Genomic DNA, 27,628 nt, shown 5'->3' with positions numbered 1-27,628 from the left:
TTATTATTATTATTGTTGTTGTTGTTGGAGGACAGTAGGTAAGATCAAATTATTACATGAAACCCAAAGCTTGTGTCTTTGTTTAATGTTTGATCCTGCTGTTAAAATCTTATAAAAGTTGCATAGGAGCGCCATCAGTAAAAGCCTGAGTATGGCCTCGTTCCTGGGATCCAGAGGGAACCGACGGCAATAATAAGGACATAGCACTCACTCTCATACGTGTTATTGCTTAATCTAGCAAATTGGTAGAGATACTGATTATTATCTACATTTTAGCTCCTCCAGAGTGGCTTACAAGTGAGAAAGTATGGGCTGAATGTCGAGCTAAAGGATGCTTTGATGGGCCTTTTTTGCACCGTTTTTGCGCGGCCTCAGGTCCAATTTTCGTTGTGCATCGGCGGAGAATAATGACAATAAAGCCGAACTGAATTGAGACAGATCTTTAAGTGTTCAGGTAGAGAACGGCCTGTCTATCCAGCCGGCTACCCTGCCACTGCACGTTGTCAGTCAACACTTCAGGTGCCGTTACAAACTCCTCGTCTTGGCGCGACAAGATGGCCGAAAGGCGACGCACTGTACCGCGACGTTAAAGAAAAGGCCGAGGTATTGTGCGGTTGTGAGCTCAAACCGCGTGGCCGCCGAGGCACTTGTACTCTCCAAAGCCACACCTCAGGAGCTTTTTTTTTTTTTTTTTTTTATTTGAACAACTCTAAAAAAAAAAAAAAAATCATAAAAAGAAAGAGAAGGTGTCAAGGGGCGATTTATTCCTTCGTAAGTATTTCAGAGCCTTTTTATGGGTTGTTTGGGGTCTTGGTGAGCCGTCGGAAAATTCCGGTACAGTGCGTGGGGCTAATGCTAATCCGTCACCCGTAGCGGCGTGTTTGTCTGTCTGCCGGGCAGATAATGTGGAGTTCGTCTATCTCCCCGCTCTCTCTCTCTCCTCTCTCGCTTCCTCCCTTTCGTCTCCGCCGTGTGGGATCATGTGTGATTTATGACATTTTGTTCCTACTGTTTCTTAGACACACACACACACACGCACGCACACACTTTCTCCACTCCTCTCTCATCTCACCTCCCCTCCACCACGTCTCCCTCCTCAGTTCCTTTTCTTCTCCCCAACTCAATATCACCTCGTCTAGCGTGGAGGAGAAACTGCCGCTGCCTCATATTGCCGGGCTAATATCAAGAAGACATGTCAGGGGATGGGAGCACTTTATTCGGCGGGTTACGTGCGGACGGTTACGGCGCTCCAGCTTTAAAGTGGTTATGTCTACTGAGGCATGTGCGTGGAGTAGTTTGGACTATTTCACAGAGTGGAGAGGGGGAGAAAAACAGCATAAGTGTGTTCGGGGAGATAGATCGGCTAGATGGATAGAGAAAGAAAGAGAGAGAGAGAGAGAGAGAAAAGGGGAGGTATGGGGGCTCTCAGGTGTCAAGAAGTTGGTGCAGAAGAGTTATTTCACAGCGTGGGTGTATGTGTGTGTGTGTGTGTGTGTGTGTGTGCAGGTTAGATGATTTAGTTGATCCTACAAGCTCCACATCATAAGACTTAAGAGCCCAAAACTGAGAGAGCGTGTTTTCGTGTGTGCCCTCATGCATGCACGTGGTTATGGATGATGCATGTATGAGTGTGGACGCACACACACACACACACACAAAACTATTCATTACTCTTTGCTTCACCATCCGCTGCGCATGCAACTAGTGGCACGTCAGGCATTACTTAGCCTGCTGTGGCCGCGACGAAACCACAAGGTTGTAAGTACAAGGAGTTTTATGTTCCAAAATGAACCATCCACCATTCGAAAAGAAAATGACGTCTAAACCTGACAGAGTGACTGCTGGCATGGAAGCAAATTCCAGGGAATGATTACAGTTATGAGTCATCGTAGCGTAAGGCTTTAAAAAAAAGCGCTGATATGTTGTCGAGACAAGACTCATATGTATTTTTGAAATATTGACTGGTGAATTCCAGGTAGAGAAATGTGTGGATATTTTGGATATAACCCCTTGATTCATCACATAATTCGTCTTCGCTCCTCGGCGCTCGGTAACAAGATGAGACGCTGACAAAGAGCCAGACTGTACCGGACAGAGAGCGATCTAATTTATCTAATTTACCCGAGAGCATGCGGCTAAAATGGATTTAGTACATCTGAATTGTACAGTATATGGAGCTAAAATAGACTGAGCGTTTTTCAAAGGAGCGGCTGACATTAGCCCACCGCTTGATGCGCTAAAACTGACGCCGGTCATATGTTTCTGATGTAGCGGGGGCAGCACATGACCTGCTTAAACGTTTGCACACCCAAAACACACCACAGCACGTGGCGGCTTCGCCTCAAGGCCACCCGGCACACACACACACACACACACACACACACACACACACACACACAGGTCCACTAATTAGAGCAATATCTGCAGTGAAAGGGCGATGCTCTCGAGTTTCTGAAAATCCAGGGCACTGTGCCACCCTCAATATGGGACACACACTCCTCTCTCCTCCCCCCTCCATCCAGTTCACCAATCCATCTCAAGAGGTCCTCCGTTTGCCAAATATGCTGAGTGCAACACAAGTAAATCCCCTCACACTGCTGCCAAGCGCGCACGCACCCACACACACACACACACACACACACAAGCAAGCACGCACACTTACAAAAACCCTCAGTGCTGCACTTAGAAAGGCAGCGGACACGGAAAACGACTTCAGAGTTTTGGGAATGGAGAAGGGGAAGGTCGATTAAACACACGCACGCACACACGTGCACACACACAGATACACACACACACTGTATAACACCACAATTCTGCATTTACACTCTGTCCCTGTCGTTCTCTCTCACTCTTCCTGCCGCTCTTTATCACATGCACACACACACGCGCACACACACACACACACACTCTGGTACCTTTGTGGGGAATTCTTAAATAATTCTACAGCAATAAAATCATACAGGGCTATCAGATACAGCGGCCCATCTTCCACACATGACATTATCCACATTCGTCCACGGAGGCAAGAACCGAGAATTCTCCGTCTCCCCAAACGGACCCACATATCTGCTCTCATGACAAGTTCCACTAAATGAGATTTCAGCCCACTGCAGCCTTTTCCTAGAGATATGCCCACCATTTCCCGCACACCACCAGGAAAAAAAAGACAACAATTCTTGACAAATTGAAACATTATTTTTTCTCCCCTCAGAGAAATGGCTGTACTTAGGAAAAAAAATTATGAATATGACACGAAGAAAATCGTATTTGTGCCAGGGGGGACGGCAGATAAAAAACTACTGGGAATACACAAAAATTGTTTTTTATTTTCTTCAAATGTGTTTTTCACTTTTGTTCATCTGGGCATGCCATTCAACAGAGGAGGGGGAGGAGGCATGGGAGACAATAGTAATTCAACTGCTAAATTTAAAATTCAATTTATGAACTCCCCTCCAATGTTCTCACTCTCGTGAGCTTTTTTTTTTCCTTTTTCTTTTTTCTTTTTTCTTTCTTTTTTTTTTTTTTTTGCAAAACAAAGCCATTAAAACAGAACATGGGTGAAATTACTGTGGGGTGAAACCTGCTAAATTGCTTTTCGGAGCTCCATCGACAGCAGTTTTATGTCCCGAAAATGATTTTACTCCCTCTCACTTTAATGTGCTAAGTTGTTAATCAGAAAGAGACAAAATGCTTGACACAAAAGGCTGCGATATGTGGATTATGAGACACACACAAGGATCAAACAAACATAAAACAATATTGGTAAACGGTTATTATTCCAATCCCATTTTGAATGCAGGAAGGGAAAAAAAATGAAAGAGGAAAAAACACTTTTGATTTACTGGCCGTGCTAACCGAAGGATGCGCTGGAGAGGGTTTTACACACATGCACGCCAGCACGCATGCATGTACACACACAAACACACACACACAGGCACACACACACACACACATCACTGTCCCTGTGACTATTGCCACCCTGTCCTTCACACTAGATAGCCAAATCATCAGCTGTCTGCATCAGCCTTTCATTTCAGTTATTTACTATCCACACACACACACACACACACACATACACTGGGCCTGTACATAGAGACAGACTCACCCACAGAGCAGGTGTAGTAACTGTATGTTGAGATTTTTTCTGCAGTGGCACTCCGTATGGCCACTGAACGCCTTTTGTTCCCCTGACTTTGCAATTTACCACCACAATGGCCTTCATACAGCCAACACTTTAATAAAAGATGCTCCTTCATAGGTTCTTTATGGGCTACGAGGTGCTTCATTGAGCTATGCCTACTTCAGAAATTGTCTGATTCTCAAAACAGCAATTCAGTGTGACTATTATGGCCCTTGATGTCACCTGGTGGTTCCCTTCTGCGTGGATCAACAAATTCCTATTATTGGATCTGGTAATAGTTCCTGCAGAACCATTTCAAGTCCAATGGACCAAATACAATGGAACAGTGAGAAGATGGCATGGTGCTACCTGGATATTATTGGACTCGATTTGAACTGGAGTTGATCTCTATTGCCACATCTCCAATGTTATGTACTATTTTCTGCAAATGGGTGTAAAGACCTATTTGGCTCACAGATGGTGCAGAGTAGCGCCCTCATAGGAAGCACCAAAGCTGGCTGTGCATGAAAATTAGCCCCAAGATTTTAGTGTTGTTTATTTATTCATTTGTTTTTGTTGTTGTTGTTGTTGCTGTTATTTTTTAAAGAGTGCTGCAGAATACCAGCTTTTATTCCTATGTAATGAAACCATTTTGGTCCATGTGTGTTTGTGAGGAGAAACAAATAAGTTTAATTATAGTCAGTGGCTCCTCTTCATCCTCTGTGCCTGCGTCTGTCTCTGGAGAATCAACATGCTACAGCCAGAGCCTGTTGGTCTGCTGAGACAATCAGACTTGTCTTTTATGTTATTTATTTATACCATGCAGCAGAACGCTCTCAAATTCCTATTAAACTGTGGGGCCCGGCGCTGCCTAGGCCTCCAGAACAAAGCTCCGCATTTCAGGCTGAAACCCTGTGCGCTTGGGCCTGCTGTTTCACACAGGAGAGAGGGAAAAAAAAGAGGGATGGAAAGAGAAAAGACGAGAGAGAAAGAGAGGGGGAGGGAGAAAGAGGAGAAGAGAGACTGCAGCAGTGGGCGAGTACAGATCGAGTTCCATATTAATGTGTGCAAATTCCCCCGCTCCTGCTGACTAAGATTAGAAAAATTAATTTCATGGATGCAGAGACAATACTGATGTCATCAAGCGGAGAAGAGAGGAGCAGCGCACTGTTAACTCCTCACTCCCCAGCCTCCATGAGCAACAAATTACTGTTAGACTGTCTCAATAAGGGTTTATCGCTTCATTTTCACCGCCAGAAATCCAGCAGGTAAATACATAACAGCCAGCAAGCAGCAACACGAAACACTTAGCCCTAACAGGTCTTGTCTAACAATTTATCTCATCCTACAAAACAATCATGAAACTCTGTGTCTGAGTGTGACGCCGCCTCGTAGTGAAGTAGCTGAACTGTGTGCACGGTGGCGTTCCCATGTGACTGCCGCATGGCTAAGGACTGAATTCAGTGAATTATATCTCAAGACCAAATCTCATCCTGCATCTCAGCACGCACGCCTTGTTAGTAAAAAGTCTCGTAACAAATGACAGTGAGAAGAGTAGGACTGGTCCGCAGGGAGCTGGGTAGAGCCAAATTGCCTTTCCTCAGCCCAATATGCCTGGATGGCACAGGCAGCTAGGCATGAAGGCTGGCCAGCAATGAGAAGCATGAAATTATCTGAGGAGGGAGAGAGAGAGAGAGAGAGGTGCGAGGGGAAATGACAGCTATAGAGGGAGACGGGAGAGACGTATACATCCACACAATATATGTCTGGGAACGATGCTGCGCGAGTGTGTTGAGAAAGAAAGGCAGACAGAGAGAAGACAGATAAGAGGCTGTTGTTATGTGGCCGGCCGACGCGCTATTGTGTTCGGCGTGATGCACGTAATTGCTCTCTCTCTGCCGCTTTGTCCGCCACACTGGTGATCGGTGCAAATGCCCTCTGCGTTTGACACCAATATTTACACCACGCACACACCCATGGGTGCTCAGAAATACATCCACCGCCGCCCCCCACCCCCTCCGGTACGCATCGGGAAAAGTGGCCGAGCGTTTGGTTCCTCACGGCCGGCACGAAGACGTCATTAAGAGAGGGGAATGGAGCAGGGAGGGGAGGGAGGGAGGTGGAGGAGAAAGGGTGAGGGAAGAGGGAGGAGGGAGGCTGCTTCATCTGTCTCAAGTGAGATTGGGGTCACAGGGTCGCCGGAGCCCTTTTCCTCCGCCGAGACAGAGAGCTAAAGAAGCGCCGTGCGGTGGGAAAAAAAAAAAAATCCTCAATGACAAAACGAGATGCGGCTGGCTGACACGCCGGCGACACGCCATTAGAGAGTGAAAACAAATAAAATGCTATCGTCTGCAAACGATGACGGCGAGGAGTGTTTGCAACAGCACGGAGCTCCAATTTGCCGGCCACCTGAACTTACCTGGAATCCATACCAGAGCACCGTTTTCCACAATAGAATTCATTTATGCTCAGGAAATACCAGAGTTGAACTCCGCCATATTATCTCGGATGTGAGTCTTTTATGGATAGAAACAGAAACGATGTATCGATCGTTGAGGTTTTTGGATGTCTTGCTAACATGATGTGGCGTAACTGTCATTTCCTGGTTTCAAAGGCTGCATTGCAATAAATGGATGTAATTTTCTGAACTTATTAGACTTTTCTAGCTGTTTTGTTATTTGCCTCTACCTGGTTGGTCATCATATCCACATTACTAATCATTTTTTTTAATCAAAAATCTTGTGTGTAAATATCTTATGAAAGCACTGGTAGTCATCCCTACAATAATGTCACAATATCGAGTCATTCTATTGCAATACTTGATTTTGTCCACATCGCCCAGCCCTAGACAGAAACTGATAACAATGTACATAATCATACAGAGATTGTACAGAGATTTGCAATAAATGTTCTGCTGAGCCTGTTTTTTAACATCAGACAAAACTTTGCAACAGATCCACAGTGTTTCCTGTAGAAAAAAAATTTCTTCTCCAATGGAAAGTTGTCTGGAAAGCCTCTCACTATGTGATACTAAAACTGAAACCAATACAAATTACATGCTTTCATGGAATGTGGTGGCACCTCCAGTACTGCTAACGTTCCTGCCTATTTTCATAGATGCTGGTACTGATGTGAAGACTGAGAGCTTTGCTTCTTTCCCAGTCTTTTTTTTTTTTTTTTTTTTGCATCTTACTGCTGTGCGCCTCCTGCCAGCCACGACCCTGGGAACGAGGAGGGCCGCAGAAAAAACCTATTTCATCTGAGGGCCGTGGTGGAACGAGAGGAATGTGGTCCTCGCTGACTTCCCCAGCCCGCAGAGCCCCGTGGAGAGATGCTGTTACGCAACCAAATGAAAGAGAGAAAAGAGGCGGGAGGGGGAAAAAATAACAATAACTCCATCTGCCCCAAAGAGAGAGAACAGGCTATTTGAGTAAATGTGCTGCCCTTTTGTTTCCCATGTCTCCTGAAGCCGGGCCCAAATGCTGGTGATTAAATATGCAGGCTGGTTTCCGTCTTTATTCAAGGAAATCACCACCTTTGCTAATGGAATGGTCTTGGAGGGGAGCTGCGTTTTTACAGCTCGGATAATTATGAACAAGGTCTCGTATCGCCAAGTGTGTTTATGAATTAGCAATGGTTATTCATGATATTGTGCTCAGAGTAGGGTGAAAATACATAAGTGAATACTAAGCGAGCAGACCAACAGAAACGATGCTAAAGGGTCCTGAGGGGGCTTTCTATGTCATCCATTAGTCTTCCCTGTAAGGCAAAGCTTAACGAGCTCCTCAGGCTGGGAGGCTGGCCATTGCGGGAGAGGGAGAGGAGTAAATTATGAATGCTAAAGCTCTATCCAAAACAGGACTAGAATCAGCTTTTTTTTCCCACCTTTTCTTCCTGTACTTTGTTTGTGACATCTCAAACACAGGCCTTGTATCCCACAAAGCAAACGCTTTGCACAGAGGAAATAATAAATGGCAAACGCACTGTATCTATAAAAAGCAAGTTGTCAATCTAGGTCGCACCCGTGGTGCAGTTAAAGAGGTTCTCCACTAAAAACAACAAGGATTTACATTCAGGCTGCTTGTTTTGGAGCGTGTCCCAGTACTCCAGGGTGGAAACTATCCATATTTCTCCTGCGGGTGATCCATCACTTAAAAAAAGAAAAGGGGGGAAACACACACACACACACACACACACACACACACACACACATACAAAAAAAACAAATAACAAACAGATATCCTGACCTTCCCTCCTCAGGCGGATATTAGATACTCATTAAAAGTCACCTGAAACAATTTGAACCAAATTGATTTCATTATCGGACTCGGCACGACATGCAAGGCCCCGACGTCTGATAGCTCAGCGGGAAATTTACAAAGTTAATTAGAAAAAAATTGATTTTCATTTAATTTTTTTCCCTCTCTGTGCTCGACCATCATAAAGCGGCATGGTGCGGGGCCTGTTGATGAGAGGTGGCGGTGACGTTTGGCGTGGCTGGGGACACAGCAGGACTGTGGCTTGTACTCCTTGGGTGGAGTCAGAAAATGTATCTAAGCTTTCAGCGGTAATAGAAGGGGGGTGTAAGGCAGGTTGTGTAATGGTACATTACATATTCGTGAAGACTCCCCTACCTCCCGCCGTTTCTTAACCCCTTCACCCCTGGCATGTTCATCTGCAAGCATGCACTCAAACACGGACACACTCCACTGCCGCCCCACCTTCCTTTCCCCCAGACCTCCACATAGCGGGCACAGCAGCAGGCGTGGGCTTGATTGTCCGCTGTAATGCCTCTGAGCCTCCGCCCCACCGTGGAGGCTCCCCAGAAATGGATTCCTTGACCTGGGTTTGGGCCCTGGAAATAGGCTGGCTGTGACCCCCCCTTCCCCTCTCCCCTACGGCCCCTCCAGGTTGCCCTCTGGGAGGCCCCAGGCTCTCTTAGCCCAGGCCAGGCCTCCCATCTCCTGGGCCCTGACTGGGAATCAATCAGCCGGAGCTGGCTGGGAACATGAGGTGGGGGGAGCCGGGTCGATCAATGAGAGGCTCCAGGCCTGTGGGAGCCCTGATGCATGGCCTGACTGCACGCACAGACACACACACACACACACACACACACACAGACCTCTAACTTCCACTGAACTCCACCATTCACTCTCATTATTCCTGTACCCTGGGGCAGCTATGTTTATTGTAGTCTGAACTGTGCTGGGCCATATGAATAACATATGACTTGCTAAATTGAGTGATATTCTTATTTAAGCGGCCTTAACTAGATTTGTAAATGACCGCATTGAAGATAAGCAGATCTATACACAACTACTGCATATGTACTTATTTTCTGCGAGCTTTTTCATCTATTTTGGTCGTAAATACAAATTGAGTTTCATCGGCCTTTTCCATCTTCACCACAACATTTCACAGCAGATAATGCTTGCTATTATAAATCTAGCATCGAGGGCACCTACAGTATCCTGATCTGCCTAAGCCAAGATGTGGTCAAAATAAGCACCTTGATCATGAGTTGTTTTACACACTAAACCCTTGACCCACTTTTATGGCCAGGTTTTTTATTAAAGGCCGGACATATTAAAGGGATGGACATATTTCCCAGGAGAGGCAACAGATCCTTTGGCTGCAACACACAGGCCGCTTCATTTCACCATGTGTCCATCTCGATGGAAGAGTGTATGAGAGAGAGAGAGAGTGTGTATGTGTGTGTGTATTTATGGTGGCAGTGGGGGGGGTGGCGGCATGTATAAATTCACATGCTTGTCTATGTAAGAGCCTGTGCCTCTGTTTGTGTGTACCTCTGTGTATGTTTTTACACACTGCATGTAAGAATGGTTTGTAAAATATGCGTGAGGCAAGCATGTTTGCGAGTGTGTGCGTGCATGCACACACATGTCACATGTGTCTGTATAACCCATGCGCACAGTATGTCTGTGAATGTCTGCCAGTGTAAGTAAAATACCTTTGTGAATGTGTGTGGGTCAAAAAAAGAAAAGCTTTTGTGTGTGTGTGTGTGTGTGTGTGTGTGTGTGTGTGCATGTGTGTATGTGTGTGTGATCAGTGTGTACCATCTGTGTCCAGATGTGGTGTAGAGAGCGCAGGCTGTGTGGACAGCCAGACAGTTGGCAGGCCTTCTGACAGGCCTGTGTTCCTTATTGATAGAGGGATCACAGAGACAGAAGACTCAGCCGAGCTGGGCTAGACCACAATATTGTCCTCTCTGCCGCTATTCATCCCAGTCAGCGAGGAGAAAATGGGATGTTCGGAGCCAAGTTTATAGCTGTCAGGCCTGGGCCAAATAGGAGTTGAATAGGTTTCAAACGTTTGGAAAACAGCATGGGGAAGGTTTGATTTGTCATACAGATGCAGCCAGATAAAGTGCAGCCGAGCACAGCAGAGCAGAGCGGACAGAGCAGCATGTTGGTGGAGTGGTTAGACCAGTTTCTATGGTGTGTGTGTGTGTGTGTGTGTGTGTGTGTGTGTGTGTGTGTGTGTGTGTGTGTGCAGGTAATAGTGAGTCCTGGTGCACCACAACAGGGAATACTGCAACCAAGAACAGCACCAACAAGTCAAAGAAGTCAACCTCAAATATTTTAGCCACTATCATAGATAACAGATAAATATGTACACAAATAAATACAAAGGTAAATAGATAAATAAACCAATTAATCAATTAATGTCATTCTGCACACAAAGGTGCTAATACAATAAAAAACAAATAAAAAATAAACCAATAAACAAACCAACAAATAAACAACTTCAAAACATGACTAAATGTTTTTTTTTTAAATCTATAATTGATGCCATTCTGCACATACATGGAGGTATACAGACAAATATGCAGAAATAAATTAAAAAAATAAATAATTATAAAAACCGAGCAGCAAACACACTGACAAATAAATGAGTAAATGAACTAACGGATAAATAAATGACCTTGCAAATACAAATAAATGGATTAAAATTGCCATGACTAAAATGAGTCTCACTCTTCAGACACAGCTACAACTATAGCAGCTGTTCCTTGATGTGAAAAGCTGCACTCTCCTACATATCATCCCAGTTTCTCGACTTTTTTTTTTTTTGCCTTTTCTTTACAAAAGGCATCTGTTGTCTGACTGGTTAGTTTCCATTATTGCCTTGCAGAATCATCTCCCTGACCTCGCACCCCGTGCCATCTTTCTTCCCTGGCTCCTGCCAGAGTTATGGAGCGGGGCCGACGTTTATGGAGGGCAGAGCCTTTCCCCGGAGCTTTGATCCAGAAAGTTCTATAGCCTATAGTTTTGCAGGGGTCGTCCAGGCGGGGCCATGTGGGCGGCAGGGTGTGTAAGTGAAAGCACATTGAGCTGCTCATTTGAACTGTTCCGAGCCTCCGAGTCTCGAGGCTGGTATGGACGTGCCTCAGAGAACAGGGGGGCTTATAAAGGTGTGCATAACATTTATTGCGCCTGCTTGTACAGGTGAGGTAAAGGGAGAGAAATGTGTGAGGGGAAAAAGCACAAAAACACAAAGACGTGGCAGAAAACAGTGACTCAGAGGGGGCAAGGCCACCTAAAACTCCATCAGGCAATATCAGCCCTCACATATCTGTCATCTCTCTCGCTGAAGCCCTCCGTCCCTTATACAGATTATTCACCCCGGCGGCTAAATGTATTCATACCGTTCTGTTTATTTATTACTCCACTTTTATTCTGCTCTTTTCCCCACATTTGTTTACAAGAATAAAAGCCTACTCTGACAGAATTATCCCTCCGCACAACAAAAATAAATCACAGCTCTCGCACACACATCATTCACATTCAAAGAGCACAGCTAAATTATAGATGGCCCCTTTCTCCCCAAATATGCATTTCATTAGCATTTCCTTCGCTTGTTGTTTTTTTTCCTCCCTTCTTCCTTCTGCCCACCCGCACGCACACACCCAGTTGCGTGTGTGATTGCGTGTGTGTGTGTGTGTGTGTGTGTGTGTGTGTGCGTGTGTGTGCGTGTGTGTGTGCATGTAGAATGGGAACAGACTTGCAGCAAAGCAGGACGCGTCCCCTTTCCCAGGCCTAATTTAGGATTCAATTACAATACTCTTTAAAAAGCGTCGACTTCGCAATTAATTATTTTAAGATTAGCCTGACAGTAATGGGCCTCCCACCGACACCAGCCAGCGCAAGACTGGCCGTCTGCACCCCAGGACTGCTCTCTCTCTCTCTCTCTCTCTCTCTCTCTCTCTCTCTCCTGTTCCCTTTCCCTCTCTTTCTCAGACTAATAATCCCTCTCTCCACCACTCTCTCTCTAAATGCCCCTCTCTCTCTCCCCCCTTCTCGCAACGTCTCACTCTTCCCCCACCTTCTCTCCATCTTCTTCTTCTCTCGCTCAATCTCCTGAGGAAACAAGAGATAAATCTTCCTCCTCTCCTTCCTCTCGCTCCCTCTGTCCTTTCTTTTTTTTCTCTCTCTCTCTCGTTGCTGCATTACATTCAGATTTTTTTTTTTTTTTTTTTTTTTGCTACTTCGCCTTGTGCTCTGATCTCCTTGGCGGTTGCCGTGCAATTGATATTGCCTCAGTACAGCGGGCTGCTTTTTACGAGCCGCTAGGGCCTTCTCCCACGTCCTCCCCGCGTCCCGAGGAAACGCTGACGGATGGGCCCCGCGACAATGCGCACTCACGCACACACACACGCGCGCGCGCGCACGCCCACAAACGCACGCGCGGGCACACACACACACACACACACACACACACACACACACACACACACACACACCCGTCCGTCACCGCCGCTGCCAGGCGTAAGCGAAAAAACACGCCGTCCTCCTCCGCCCGCTTTGATTGGAGCCAAGCGAAGCATTTTCTCTCCCCCTTCCTCTCTCTCTCTCTCTCTCTGCTGCTTTTTCCTCCCACCAAACACCCCCCACACACCCATCCACCCAACCTTTTTTTTTTCCTTTCCTCGTCTCAGAAATGAATGTCATCATCCATCCCTCCGCTCCCCTCCCCTGTCCCCCCCAGGCAAACCTCAGCCGAAGCCCCCCGATTCTGTTTATTTAAATATTTGATATGTAAGCAGTCATAAAATAAATGTCAGAAGAGGGAAGGGGAATGGATATGCGGGGTGTGGGGGAAAGAGGCCATTATGGGTAATGGTTTGTGATGTACACCGCGGCCCCCGCAGTGTAAACCCAGCCCCCCCCACCACCACCCCCACCCCTCACACCCCAACCACCACCATCATCACTATCGCCACCCGGACAAACTTGCACGTGACGGAGCCGGGAGGCGGTGAAGAAGCAACAGGGGAATAGATGGAGCTGAGGCATACATGTGTAGCCTGTGTGTGTGTGTGTGTGTGTGTGTGTGTGTGTGCTGCATATGCAGAGATGTGACGGCTACATGGGCAACTAAACACAGGCACACGTATACGCACAAGCACACACACACACACACACACACACACACACACACACACACACACACACACAAACACACTGACACCCTCGTTCGACTAGCGATATGGAAAATAGGCCCTCCCATGCACAATTGACTTCTAATACATAGTATTCTCCTCAAACCATCCATTTACCAGGCATTGCAATTTCAGGGGACCCTGAAAGCACCACTTTGGCAGCACTTTGCAAAATACCTTAAAAAATCTCCAGCCTTCAGAGAGCCTTTAAAAATGCTCTCTATCACTAACTGCTGAATCTAACGCGTGTGTTTAGTGACAACACAGCCTAGTTCCCTGGTATCTTGGATATTGCTTTATTGACCTGCCAGCATCTCAACATTGGACGCAGAGCCCAGTGCTCCCACTAACAACATCGCTTCGACAACCAGCCCCCGCCGCTTCTCCGTCTCTCCCAGTGCCTGTTGATCTCACAATCTCCTTGCTAGTAGCACCCAAAGGATTACAGGACTGTGACAGTTTCACCCTGGAACTGATAAAAACGGGAGGTAGCCAGGGTAAATAAATCAAACGCGCCTATTGCACGAGAGAGACAGGCAGAGGGAGAAAGAGAGAGAGAGTGAGAGCGAATTTCTCTCGCTGAATAACCTTGAAATTCTCCTTGATGGCAGAATGTTAAAAATACTGCAGATCAGCATTAAAAAAAAATCCCCAATTAAGAACAAAAAAAACATTGCAAAATGTTCATTAGTGCTGATGATATTGGCTTGGCATTTCAGGGCCTTGTACTCTCAGGCCTTTGCCTAACAAGCTCCCTGGCCAGACCAAAGGGCTTCAGGTGTGTGTGTGTGTGTGTGGCGGAGGGGGCAAGGGAGGGGATGTGGGGGTGTTGGGTGTGTGACATCAGATCAGGGAGTCAAAAGTCAATGAGGTCAGTTACCTGCCGTCGACCCCGCGAAGGCCCCGGGGCCCCTGTCACCCCTAAACGGTCCAAAGTGCTGTGGTTTTCCCATCTGTCAGCACGCAGGAATGCTTGCGGGCATGCACATACACACATACCTACAACATCCCATACACCCTCATTCCCCCACAGCGAACACTTATACACACACATTCCCATTAAATTGATTACAGTGTAGTATACATACACAAACACACACACACACGCTTAAACTCACCTCCGACCTCATGCCTTTACACACCCAAATGCACACATTCCCATTAAATTGATTACACATACAACCACAGATAATCCCCCAACTCACACATACAAGCGCCTTACCATTACATCAATCACACACACATATAATCATCCTCAGCTCACGTATACATGCACACACACAAAAAATACACGCCTTCCCATTACATCGATTACACCCACACCCCCCCTAAAATCCCCGCCCACTCACACATGCTGTGCACACGCATGCAGAAATGCACAGCTATACACTGGATTGATCATACCACACATACATATCTTAAACCTGTTTCTCACACACACACACACACACACACACACACACACACACTGCACCCCTCTGCTCCCTCCAAAGCCCAGGTCAGGGTGCCCTCCAGAGCGCCTCGCCCTCTCCGCTGTTAATTACCACTAATTGGCCCTGCTCATTTTTTTCCCCCCACTTTCTGTGCTATAATGGAACCATTCATCTTTACTGTTTAATGAGTAGGCACTGTAGTCACCAGCCAAGGTCACCCGCAACTAGCGCCCAAAAGACAGAAAGAAACTTGGAAACAATTGGAAAAGAGGAGAGGGAAAGAGAGAGACGGGCGAGAGGCACAGGGGCTGTTTATCCTCTAAAAATTTAGAGGGGAAAATGCGAATTTGCAAAAAGTTTTTCAGACAACTCTGCTTGGACGGTGGCCAAGGTGTAAAAAGTTGAGAAATGTCTGGGACCGGTGGGACTTTGCAGTGTCCAATGCGAACCACAACACACACAGGGAATTTCCACAGAGAGGCTAATTAAAACACCCGTTATGCTGCTGAAAACAATGGATCCCTAAAAACAATCCTGAAAGTGAAGTCTCATACATTAAAACTGTGTGTGTGTGTGTGTGTGTGTGTGTACACACAGACACATATATATATATATATATATATATATATATATTCTCTCACTTATTCACATATAATTATCAGACCAATCAGTTGGACTGTTGGCACAGACACTGGGCCTGGAGGGAGAGGGGGCAACATGTTAGCCAACTCAGCTACCAAAACCTAAAACCTCTAATTAACACGGAACATTTTGAATACTTGTCCAGCAGTTCCTTTACATTTGCTTATCTGTGACTGCCTCCAAAAGCTGGAAAATTACCGCTAGAAAAATTAACAGACAATTAAAATTCATCCTCTGGTGTTACTGCTCAGCTCACCCGCAAGAAAATAATTGCAATTACATCCGCGGCACATTTTGCGAACAGATCATGGTATAATGTGCAAGGATCAGCCGTTCTCAAACTGCAGCAAATGCTGAAACTGATCCTGGAACAGGCGCAGGAGCGAACGGCGGTCTGAGAACAAAAAATGATCCCCGACTTCCACTCGCAGAAAAAAACACCTTACAGGAAACGCCGTATTAGTCTGCCTCCGCTACGTCGGTGCCAAAGCTAATAAACACTCAATCCATTGACTTATTACACATTTTATGGTACACCACCAACTGTTCACACATGCACCCAGGGGCCAAAAAGCTGGGATAGTCCCATTCAGAAATATAGGTCAGACAAGTTGACAATATCTTCACATGCTGCAGCCGTCAGAGCAGTGTGAGCCATCAATCCACACCTGAACGAGGGGGGGGGGGACGTTTCAGGTTAAAGTATAACAATTTGTCACAACAGCGTAAAAGTCACGCTAAAAGTGACAACCCGCCATTTTCCCTTGAAATGTCTTTTTGTCAGAGAGGTGCCTTCATTTTCATGGTTTCCCCCACTGAATCCCATGCAGAGCAGCGGCAGCATGAGCAGTCAGGTGGCGATCGGCCCCGGCGCCGCGCTGTTTATAAATGGGACAGTTGTCTATGGATTATGTTAATGTGGTATTCCACACTCCCCTCTGGCATGTGCCTGACATTACAGTAACCTTTGCATGTTTAGCCAACAGTAGCTATGGATGTTCATTGAGTAGACACACACATACATACACACACACACACACACACACACACACACACACACACACACACAGACACAGCTGCATAGGGAGAGCAGCTCTGCACAGCAAACATCTGCTCTTGTGAGGAGTATCGATATCCTTTGAAGGAGTTAACGTCTTAAAGAAATGAGACGTTTAAACTCTGAAATAAAGTTCGCTTGTTTTGTCGATGTCTAATTCGGTTTATCCGATTTGTGTCAAAGGAGTGGCTGGAATGTGGAACAGAAGTCTGGCTGTATCTTAGTGGCATATAATGCAAGGAAATATCAGCAGTAAAAAAAAAAAAGAAAAAAAAAAGATATGTTTTTCCACCACACCCATTATAACATGCTGCATTTAGATTTCTGTCATAACATAGTCTCCCACATATCTCCAATGACCACTGTCAAATATGCATGCATGTGTATGTGTGTGTATGCATGTGTGTGTGTGTGTGTGTGTGTGTGTGTCAATCCATGTATACACGGCAGCAGAGGGATGTGGTGTGGAGCTTGCTCCCTAAATTGCTGTGATATAATTGATCTAAATGAGGTAGCTTTCCGCCAGGAGTGACCACTACTGTCCTGTTATGACCGGTGTATATAAATCACCATTATATCTCCACACCAGCTCTATTCACACACACACACACACCCTTAGTCACACACATGGTCAGTGCTTGGCTTGGAGTTGGTGTTTTAGTTGACCCAGCAGATGTAATGGACAATCATAAATTTGGTAGGAAAGAAAGAGGAGCAGGAGAGGAAGGGAAAAATACATGGTTCACCAGTGAGAGTGTGTGTGTGTGTGTGTGTGTGTGTGTGTGTGTGTGTGTGTTTAAAATCCTCCAGAGCACGCTGTCTGCACAGTGCAGGTGTAAGTGGGCGAATGCCAGCATGTGTACGTGTGTGCGCTATTTATATGTGAGTGTGCATGTGTGTGTTTGTCTGTCCATGCATATACATGTGAGACAGAAAAAGAAAGACAAAGAAAGGGACTTGGAAATAAAAGGACAGACTCAAAGAAACAGAAAAAAAAACTCATTAACAGAAACTCAGTGCGCCGTCCTCGTCCACCAACCCCTGTTGTTTTTTCTATTTTTATCCCTCTGTGCTTCACAAACGACAGACAGCGTCTTGCTGGTGCTGCTTTTTTTTTTTTCGTCTTCTTTTTTTTTTTTTTTCAAATGAACAAATGGTCCCACTGTGCCAGCATTGATTAGGATCAGCCCAAACCAAACAGCAAGATGTGTGACTGGAGAGGGGTCTGGGTTCCGGAGGCACATCTAAACAGTGTGGAAATACAGTGGAGCGCGGCAGCTTTGATGTGTAAAGTGACTGATGATGATGACAGTGATGATGATGATGATGCTGATTGGGGCAGAGCTCCTTTTCATAGGAGGGCAAGAAAGGCGGGGGGACTGTTGTTGGCATTTGCAAATATGCACATTAATGCACATAATCACAGATACATTCCAATTTTGTATTCACACACACACACACACACACACAGATTAACTTGCTTGCACATGTGCACACATATGAAGATAAAAGAACATATGTAGACATACACACACCAGTATTTACACAGTTTCAGAGCACACACACTGCTCGGCATTCACACATGCATATACACTCACACACTCAGATTCATTGCAAGCCACTTTGCATCACTCTCTTTCACTCACACACACACACACACACACACATTTTCCTACTCACCCATCAACATCAGATTGCAAGTTGTTTTTAGGGTTATTATGGCCAAAATGCTTGATTATGCAGCAGATTACTTCTGCAGTAATAATGTGTGGTAGAAGTGGTAAAAATCACAAGTCGGTGAAAAATAGTACTCAAGTGGCACGAAAAGGATAGCACAAAAAAATACTATCTCCTGTTAAGGAAAGAGTTATACATAATCACCTCCTGCAATAATAATCTGCTGGGAATGCTTAAGCGCACATCCTTTTTTTAATTTACTAAGGAGAAAAAAAAAAAAACATGAGCGAAAAAAGAAAATACCATGCTCGGACTTTAGTCTTGAATATACTTTCAACTCTACATCAGCACAGTAAGTGCCAAATAAAATCTATATGAAAGTGTTCCATGATTTTTTCTTTTTTTTTTTTTTTTTTAAGTATAGCTTCATTTCAAAAGCATCTATTTGTGTGTTTATCTGGCTATTAAATGCAAAGGCTCGAGATATATGGCAGGAAGAATAACAGGAGGATAAAAACAAACACAATCAACTTCTTACACCTGAATAATGAAGAAAACTCCTGTGGGAAAAAAAGTGATGATGCGCTAAAATTAGGCAGCAAAACAAGCCACATTTTCTTTTAAAAAAAAGGTTTACAAAATGGCAGTTTTGCAAAACAGCATGATCTTGCCAACACGGTGGCGTTTCTTTGACTTTACATTAATTATTGCACTGTCTCATTCCTGGAGGGACCGGTCAGCGTGTTTCCCATTTCCTTTTCTGCTGTCCAGAAGAGGGGAGGAGAGGCAGCCGGTAGTGTTAGGAGCCCCGCAGATCCATTCAGTATAGTGTATAAATATTAGATAGGATATGCTGGCTGTCTAAATACCTCTGGACTGGCTGCCTGTCCCATGAGAGACCTTAACTACGAAGAAACACAGACAGAGAGGCAGATAAAGGAGAGGATATTTAGAGAGAGAGAAACGACAATGGAAAAACAAAAAGGCAAAGCTGTAAAGGAAAGTATATAGTTAACTGTCACATTTTCATTTAGCAAAAACATATGGCGTCAAACAGTCTGAGACGGAGGGAGAAGGCGAATGAGAAAGAAAGAAAGAAAGAGAGAAAAAGAAAGAAAGAAAGAAAGAAAGAAAGAAAGAAAGAAGAAGAGAGAAAGAAAAAAGAAAGCAAAAGAAAGAAATCCCCTCTCCTCAGGGATGGATGGAGGAATGGGAGGTGGGGGTGGGGGGGTGGGGGTCCTTGTATTCAGCAGCTGCACGTGGCTAATTAGCATATGTGAAGGTCGAGGTGGGGCGGGGGGGGCGGGCGGGGGGCGAGGGAGACGGGTGACGGGTGGCGCCCTGCCAGCCGCACACACACATGCACAGTCACTGAAGGGGGAAACCCAGTATATTTATGTGCGCGCATGGGTCTGTCTGTATGTATGTGTGTGTGTGTGTGTGTGTGTGTGTGTGTGTGTGTGTGTGTGTGTGTGTGTGTGGCCAGCCACTCGTAAATACTTCTTTTTCCCCGTGTCTTTCACAAGGCTGAAGCAGGGTGAGATCCAGAGGGAGAGGATTTTAACTATGTTGACATTTGCCAGAGTTCAGATACTGGCTCTCTCTCTCTCTCTCTCTCTCTCTCTCTCTCTCTCTCTCCCTCTCTCTCTCTCTCTCTCCCTCTCTCTCTCGTTCTCTGTGAACTCGGCCAGGCCCATGCCTCAGAAGTCAGCAGCCCTCCATGTGACTCGCTTCAAATACCGCCGCTACATTTCCAGACCTCTGGCCTTCCCATATTCCTTCCACCCCTCTCTCTCTCTCTCTCTCTCTCTCTCTCCATTCCTCTCTCTCTCTCTCTCCCTTCACACTGAAAAAAACAGCGGCTACGTCTCTATCCAAGTGTTTCCATGCGAATTACAACATATTAAATTAATACACTCGCTTGCCTCCAAAAAGTTTTTTTTTTCATTGATAAAAGATTTTTCATCAGCAACAGCACTGGAAACACGTTTGTTAGATAAATAATGGCACAAGCGGCACTTTCAGCCAAAGGCTCCCAGAAATGTCATTGCCAAGTGCATTTCTTTGTTTTTATCGTCACACAGCATGAAATATGGCCAACATTAGCTGACACTAAAGAACAATAACAACTTGCCCAATACTAATTAATTCTTGAAGGACTCTTTCCATTTGCTTGTGGATGTGACTGCGTACCACTGAGGAAGGCTGTTTATTCGCTTTAATGCAGATGATGGAAAGGCACCTCATTCAGATTTTATTTTTGGCAGATTTCTTTTCTTTTTTTTTTCTTTTTTGTGTTGTATGAAAAGTTTGTCTATAATCTCCTTTACAGTTAGATGGAAACATGACTAGTAAGGTCCAACTTGCGTGACACATCCTGTGGGAGAGACTGGCAGGGAGAGAGAGAGAGAGAGTCTTGTGGCCTGTGAAGGAGCGTTTGCTATGTATCTCCTATCCAGCTAGTGGTAAAGCCTACAAATCCCAGAAGGCCAGAGGAGGTCTGGACTCTCAAACCCATGAGCCCATGTGGTAGAGGAACATTTTGGTGGAGGGAAAGGGGGGGTATCACGCGCTGAGACGTGTCCAAGCTCACATGGAAGGCATGGAGTTAAGAACTGAAACAGAAATGGCGATCAAGTCACAATCCAAAAGGCCTTGGACTACATCACACCCACATGGAGAACCAACATTCTCCCATAAGGACAATTAACATTCTTCCCCAAAACTGCTTTGGTTCTGATTTTTCCGCTCCTCTCCTGGCACCAGCAGTTTGGGTGAAGACAGAGCTCAGAAACAGCTGATGCCAAATCAACACCCGCTCCCAGTAATTAAATCCTTTCTTCAAGACGTTTCTGCACCAACCTTTGACTCGGGGGGGGAGTGGATGCTATGAGTGCACCGTGGGGCCAGACAAAAAGCTACAATTATTTTATTAGCTGGTTAATTATATGTACAGCCAGTGATGCAACTGGTCACTTGGTGTTTGTTTGTTTTTTTTCCTTGTGTTTTTTTGTTTTTGTTTTGTTTTGTTTTTAAATCGAAATTAATTGGCGTTTTGTGGAAACCACATGCAGTCCCGGGATAACCCCGGCCTGCCAATTACCTAACCAGGCTCTGTGTTTCATCCAAGGAAGATGAAAAACGCCACGCGGGGCCCTTATCGGACACAACAGAGCAAATTAAAATTTCACTCTGGTGTTGCTAATCAGCGCTGCGCTGGCTAGCCAAGACGGAGATGTAAACAAAACAACATAAACAAACGAATAAGGGGGATGGGGGGCAAAGCAAAAGAGAGAGAGAGAGAGAGAGAGAAAGAGAGAGACAGGATGAGAGAGTAAGGGAGGCGGGGGGGTTGAGGTTGGACTGCTAAGTGCTGATGAAGCGGCTTCTGCCTGCTCACCCATGCACATACACACACTAAAACCCAGACACACATTCAAGGACACACACAGAAACCAACATAAATAGGCATTCCAAACACACACAAACAAAAAAGAGGAACGCTACACACACACACCTGCATATGCCCACTTTGTGATCAGACCCCATAGGCTGTCCGCCCGATGCAGAACATGCACCATAAATTACATTCCAGCAGCCGGAGTCAAGCCCATCACTATGCACAAGGCTCCCTGAGATAGCCGCATAATACAATGTGACATTGATGCATTGCTCCCATTATAAAGTCTTTGTTCGTATCACACTAATAATTCATAAGAGAGAAATGTAAACAGTATGCACTGCACAGCTCTGCGAGCAGGGATCATTTCAAGGTAAGCACATTACCAAGGATGGGACTCGGTTTAGTCTTTGATATGTATAACTAGTGGGCTTTGATTTCAATTCAAAAAAAAGCAACACAAAAACAAAGGCAAAACACTGAGCACAACAATGATAAATTCATGAAAACTATTTATTTTTATTTTTTATTGGGTCAAATTTTAAATGAGTTGGCACTGTAATTATCTAAGCAGCAACACTGTATTTCCAACATGCGAGGTCCTCAGAATTATCTGCTAATTACTTTTATTGTTTTCTGTGTGTGTGTGTATGTGTGTATGTGTGTGTGTGTGTGTGTGTTTTGATTAGTGATGAAGAGACTAAGTTACAAATACATGAAGACGGGAAACACTACATCATTCTCGGGGTAACCCTGAATCAGTCATTATGATTGTACACATGCCGCCATATTGCTGCTATACATGCATACAATACTTAGGTAAAGAAAAGAAGCACATTGACCGGGGATGACCTGGATTTTCAAGCACTTGCCCTGCAGACAGACAGACACACACACACACACACGGACAGACAGACAGACAGTGGGTCCCAAAGTGAACACTGTGTACTGTTCCTTTTTCTATTCCCTCAATCAAATAGGCCATGGTAATTCAAAAAACTAGGACAATGCCATTTTGATGAGAGAGCAGGTTCAACATATGTACACACACCTCAAAATACACATTCAGTCACACCACAACACTGACACACATACGTCTGATGTGCGCGTGCTCACACACACACACACACACACACATACTGGCAGGGCCTTGTCTTCATTCTGGTGAGTGGCCAGACAAGTGAGTGGGGGAAAAAACAGCGGTGTAAATGAGGCGCATTCGTTTCGCACACAGCTTGCTCCTGAAGAGAGGCAGTGGGGAGGGAAATTGAATTTGAAAGAGGGGTAACTGTGCCAACAGGTGACAGAGGCGTGCTCCGACCAAACGCACTCTGAAGTGGAGCACAGTCATATCACGGGGCCAATTTGGAGGCTGTATTATGCACTACATCGTTCCCCTTTCTCACACAGCCTGTCAGTGCACCGGAGAGCACCACTGCCGCTCCAAATATGAATTAAACATAGGGCTTTTGTAGCGTGAATATACTGCTGCTGAAATGTTGGGTTAAAAAAAAGTAACACATGCACTTACTCCTACAGTGAAATTCAATACTGAAAAAAAAATGTTTAGAGCATTTTCATTTACTGCATAAAAATGTGAAATGTTAGAGGAATGGTTTGCTGAAATTGTCTGTATGAAAAAAATCTGATGAGCAATTATATTAGAATAGAATAGAATAGAATAGAATAAGCTGAAATAAATAAAACACCATTTTCATTACTGTGTGCTTTGACTGACATGCTTGTTGGGATTCTTTGACATGCCTTTGATATATCTACTTTTTAATTTGCGACCTACACACTTTCAGCAATAATAATTATAGTAAGGAGTAAGATTACTGCAGGTCTCTGATTCCTGTTGCCATCTTAACATGTCTTATTATAATTTCACTACAATCAATAACACAGCAAACCCTCCCACGCTAAAACAGCCATTTCATTTCCCCGGCATCTAACACAAATTGCCTTTGATTGAAACAACGTAGGCTAATGAATTGCTTTTGTTGGCGAGAGGCAGACAGTATAAGCTATGCACAAGCACCTTGCCCTCCAGTCGTCCAGATGTGCGATCCAGCAGCGCGCATAATTTAGAGCTTCAAAAACAACTGCACAATGAAGGGTCTTGTGGTGATACACTGCATTGTTTTGGGCCAGGGTTTGGAGCAGGCAGTTACTCCTGCCCCTGGCTGTAGGTGTGCACGCTGTTCACATGAGCAGCGTTTCAGGACAGTGGTTCCCACAGTGGGGTGCTGGGACACCCAGGGGTCCTTGGGGGCGGCCCCCAGAAAAACATGAAGACTGCACAATTATTTTATAGGGCAATAAGAATGACTAAACTCTTCACCATCTCTTATCTGTTCACCTGTATTCATGAACGTAAGGCTGGTGGAAGGAAAGAATGAAGGAATTGTGACTGATCCCTTGAGCAAGGCACGGAACCCCACCAGACGCTCCAGCGAACACTGGGCAGCTCTGTGGTGTGCATGTGTGTAACTGTGTGGATGTGAAAAGTGGTGCCACTAGAAAACAGCAAGTGTGCTCAATTTACTTCCCCTGGATCAACACAGGACAAACATGTTTGGGAACCCCTGTTTTATGCTGCATTAAAGTCATAAAGGAAAAATGCAACAAGGGTTTGGACCCCAAATTCTCTGGCCTCCTGAGCTGTGAACACCACTGGCAAAAGGAAATTTCTGCAGCATACTGTGGAAGGTAATAAATTCATTTTAAATAAAACAAACAAAATTGACAACACACCTTACTTCTAAATTAATCTATAATCCTCTGAATAACTTTAAAATGCCACGAAAATACACATCCACTTGCTTGATTTTTTTTTTTTTCTGGCTTACATTGAATTGTGTGGTAGCCTACGCTGTAAAACATTAATTCCAATACACCACACACACAAAGTGCTCGTCTGTTAAGTGTGAGGGAAAAAAAGATAAGAATAATTATTAGGAGCTGCAAGCTTCAGTAAACTTAAATCATGTCGTTTCAGAGCCTCCAAGTCCCGTTTATTCCCATATGACATGAATGCAGCATTGCTCCACTGCCCTGGCCAAAGATCCCAGCAAGAACCCTCCTTTTTTCTGTGCGCAGGCTGCCCAGCGGGGCTACTGGGAGCCAATCAGATGGCAGACTGGGTGTCAACTGTGAGCCAGGAGTATGGAGAGCTTTCAGCCAGTTTACCTCCACTATTCAAATTCCGACCAGAGCTGAATGGGAACAAACCAGGCGCACAAGACGCGCTATCCACTCACCACAGAGCGCACAGCAAGAGGCAGGCGGTCCGTCGCTTTCGACAGCCGCAGTGGCTGATCTATTTTTCAAATCACGGAAATATGAGAGGATGGAGAATTTCAAAGAACATCTGCGTTTGATCTAAAAATATTTCGGCAATTAAATCTATAAAAATATCTGAGTTCACTTCGATAAGAACCTCGAACACAACGCGTCCTCTAAACAGGGCGTTTTGCAACGTGTCTGAGACCACGTCGGCAGAGGGGCGAATCTACTCAACATCAATATTGCTTTTTAATTCACAGAAAGAGACTACAAAATGAGTTACAGCACATATGATACACGATTGGAATGTGAAAAATGTTACAGCTTTTGGATCAAATCGAAAACCACCCTATAACATTATAAGGCCAATTTAAAAAAAAAAAAATGCTTTTAACATATTTTGTGCGTCTTTGTGCATAATTTTGCCAATTTTCTTGTATATCTTACTAAATCTCGCATATATTTGAAATGTTTGCCAGAGTGCAAAATATGCAAATATAATGACTTCTCTTTTGCATAAAGTCACCTTGAACAAAATATTAGGCCAAAATATTACGCATGAATTATTCTATAATTCACAAAAACACTTTAACATATAAAAGGCCTTTTTCGAGGCAAACAGGCCCCATATTTGTGGTGAACACCCCCTGATAATTATAGCTGAAGGGAGTGACACGCTAGAGCTGAGAAACTCGAGTTAGTTCTCTGATCCACACCGCAGCGCTTAATTGTGAAGTTTCCAAAACTAGTTTTTACCTGCGTCCTGCTGAGGCCTTGCCCTCCGTTGCCTGGACTCATTGAATGAGGGTGGTTTCTCTGCTGCCCTCCCCAGCCGTGCGCCGAGGTGGCTCCATACTGGGGGCCCGCGTCTTTTCCCAGGCCTATGCCGGCTTGTTGCTGCGCTGTGGGGCCACTGTAGTCTTGATAGGCACCGCCATAACCCCGCATCATTGGACTCGGAGATGTCAGCAGCTGGTTGAGGGTCGGAGTGGCCCCTGAGGGATGCTGCTGCTGACTTTGACCGGGGAACCTCTGAAAGCCACCGGGGGCAGCTCCTAGAGGAGCCTTGCCGTGGCTTGTTGAGGAGTTGCTGCCCATCATCATGTTTGCAGGCTGGCGGGACCCCGAGGGGCCCATCATCCCATAGGCCCCGCCGCCGTAGCCCGCCCGGTAAGCCGGGTACTGGTTGTACTGGCTGTTGTGGTACCCTGCTTCGTGGGAGTTCTCCATGCTGTTATGTGCCGAGGAGTGCATTATCCCCATCCCACTGCTTTGTTGCTGCTGTCCGCCATGTTGCTCATAACAGGGCCTTGAAGTGTAATAGTTGTTATTAAACTCGGAGTTGTTACCCGTTGGTCCCAAGTTGGGGTGCTCGTACCTGGAGCCCATCATCCTCTCCCCGGGTTTACAGGTGAGATCCCCCTCACCTTTCCCCGGCATGTGCTGCTGCTGTGGCTCCCCCTGGCCCCCCAACAGGTTCTCTTTGCCTCCGTGGTGTTGGTGATCCATACCTCGATCGCCCCGGGCCCCCTGACCGTTGTTGTTGATGTTGTTACTTTGGATTTGTCGCTGATGATGTGGCGCAAATTGACTGAATTGCGGCGGCTGCTGCTGCTGCGGCGGCTGAGGCTGAGGGGGATCTCCGCTCCCCACATATTTCAGCTTGTGGTTCGCGATCAAACCAGTTTCCATCGAGGAAGTGGTTGAATTTGTCGACGCCGTCGCGGACGTAAGGTTATTCCCACTGTCCCTGTCCTTATCGTGGCCGTCCGGAGCGTTATGAGCCGTGGAAGTTGAATGGACCATGTTGAGCTCGTTTCGGCGGTGATGGTCTACATTATTCAGAGTCCCATCTCCGGCTCCCAGCATCGGTCCAGTCCGCTGTACGGTCCCTCCTCCTCCTCCGGATTTCCCCGAATTGAGCTCCGGACCCAAACCGCTGGATAATTTCTTATTTTTATTATTAGTTCTGGTCGGAGCCGATGCCACTTGCGCAGCCATGGTCACTCCAACATCTCAGCGCGCAGTGACAGCAAGCCCCGACCAGCCTCGCATACAGAAAATAAGACAAGAAACGAGAGAAAAACACAAGCTGGGAGGAGAAAAAATGTATTCAATGGGAAAGCAAGCTTTGTTCTAGCGCTGTTGTTGCTGTTGTGGCGGTGGTGAAATGGTGCGTCAGTGCGGCTTCATGTTGAAAGTTTCTCTGCCAGGTTTAAATGAAACTTTTTTTCTTCCCCCCTCCACCTCTCCTCCATCCCGGTTCTCGGTAAAATGTAGCAGCGTCTCCCGGAGCCCTTGTGGCCCAGCATGGCATGAGAGAGAGCGGGCTCTACAAGCTTATCCACCTCCAGGGCTCCGGCGCGCCTCACATGGAAAATCCGGACTGGAGTAGCGGGCCATACGCATGCTGCAGTTTGATGTTTTGGCATTTTAGGGTGCTGTACGGGTCGAGTTTCCAATTAAAAGACGTACGTGAATATGCTCCAAAGTCCTTCTTATGACACCCGTTTTCCTCATTTTAACACAGAGGCTAGATTTCTTTTAA

At 45.6% G+C, this 27,628-nt stretch overlaps 1 protein-coding gene across 4 annotated transcripts in view; it reads right to left on the bottom strand.

The window, feature by feature from the left end:
* LOC115354027 (AT-rich interactive domain-containing protein 1B-like) overlaps positions 1-27,369 on the bottom strand; it is a 199,753-nt gene extending 172,384 nt beyond the window's left edge. For 3 of the 4 annotated variants that reach the window (XM_030044176.1, XM_030044178.1, XM_030044177.1), the window contains exon 1: positions 25,837-27,369. In XM_030044176.1, coding sequence (XP_029900036.1) covers positions 25,837-27,081 — 1,245 coding nt within the window. In that variant the 5' untranslated portion in view covers positions 27,082-27,369. The remainder of the gene's footprint in view (positions 1-25,836) is intronic. The other variant, XM_030044179.1, reaches the window with a different exon arrangement.
* Positions 27,370-27,628: the final 259 nt, after the last annotated feature.

The sequence above is a fragment of the Myripristis murdjan genome, chromosome 22 (assembly GCF_902150065.1).
Source record: "Myripristis murdjan chromosome 22, fMyrMur1.1, whole genome shotgun sequence".
NCBI lineage: Eukaryota > Metazoa > Chordata > Actinopteri > Holocentriformes > Holocentridae > Myripristis > Myripristis murdjan.
Note: the sequence above shows the minus strand (reverse complement) of the source record. Positions and strands in the feature narration are given on the sequence as shown.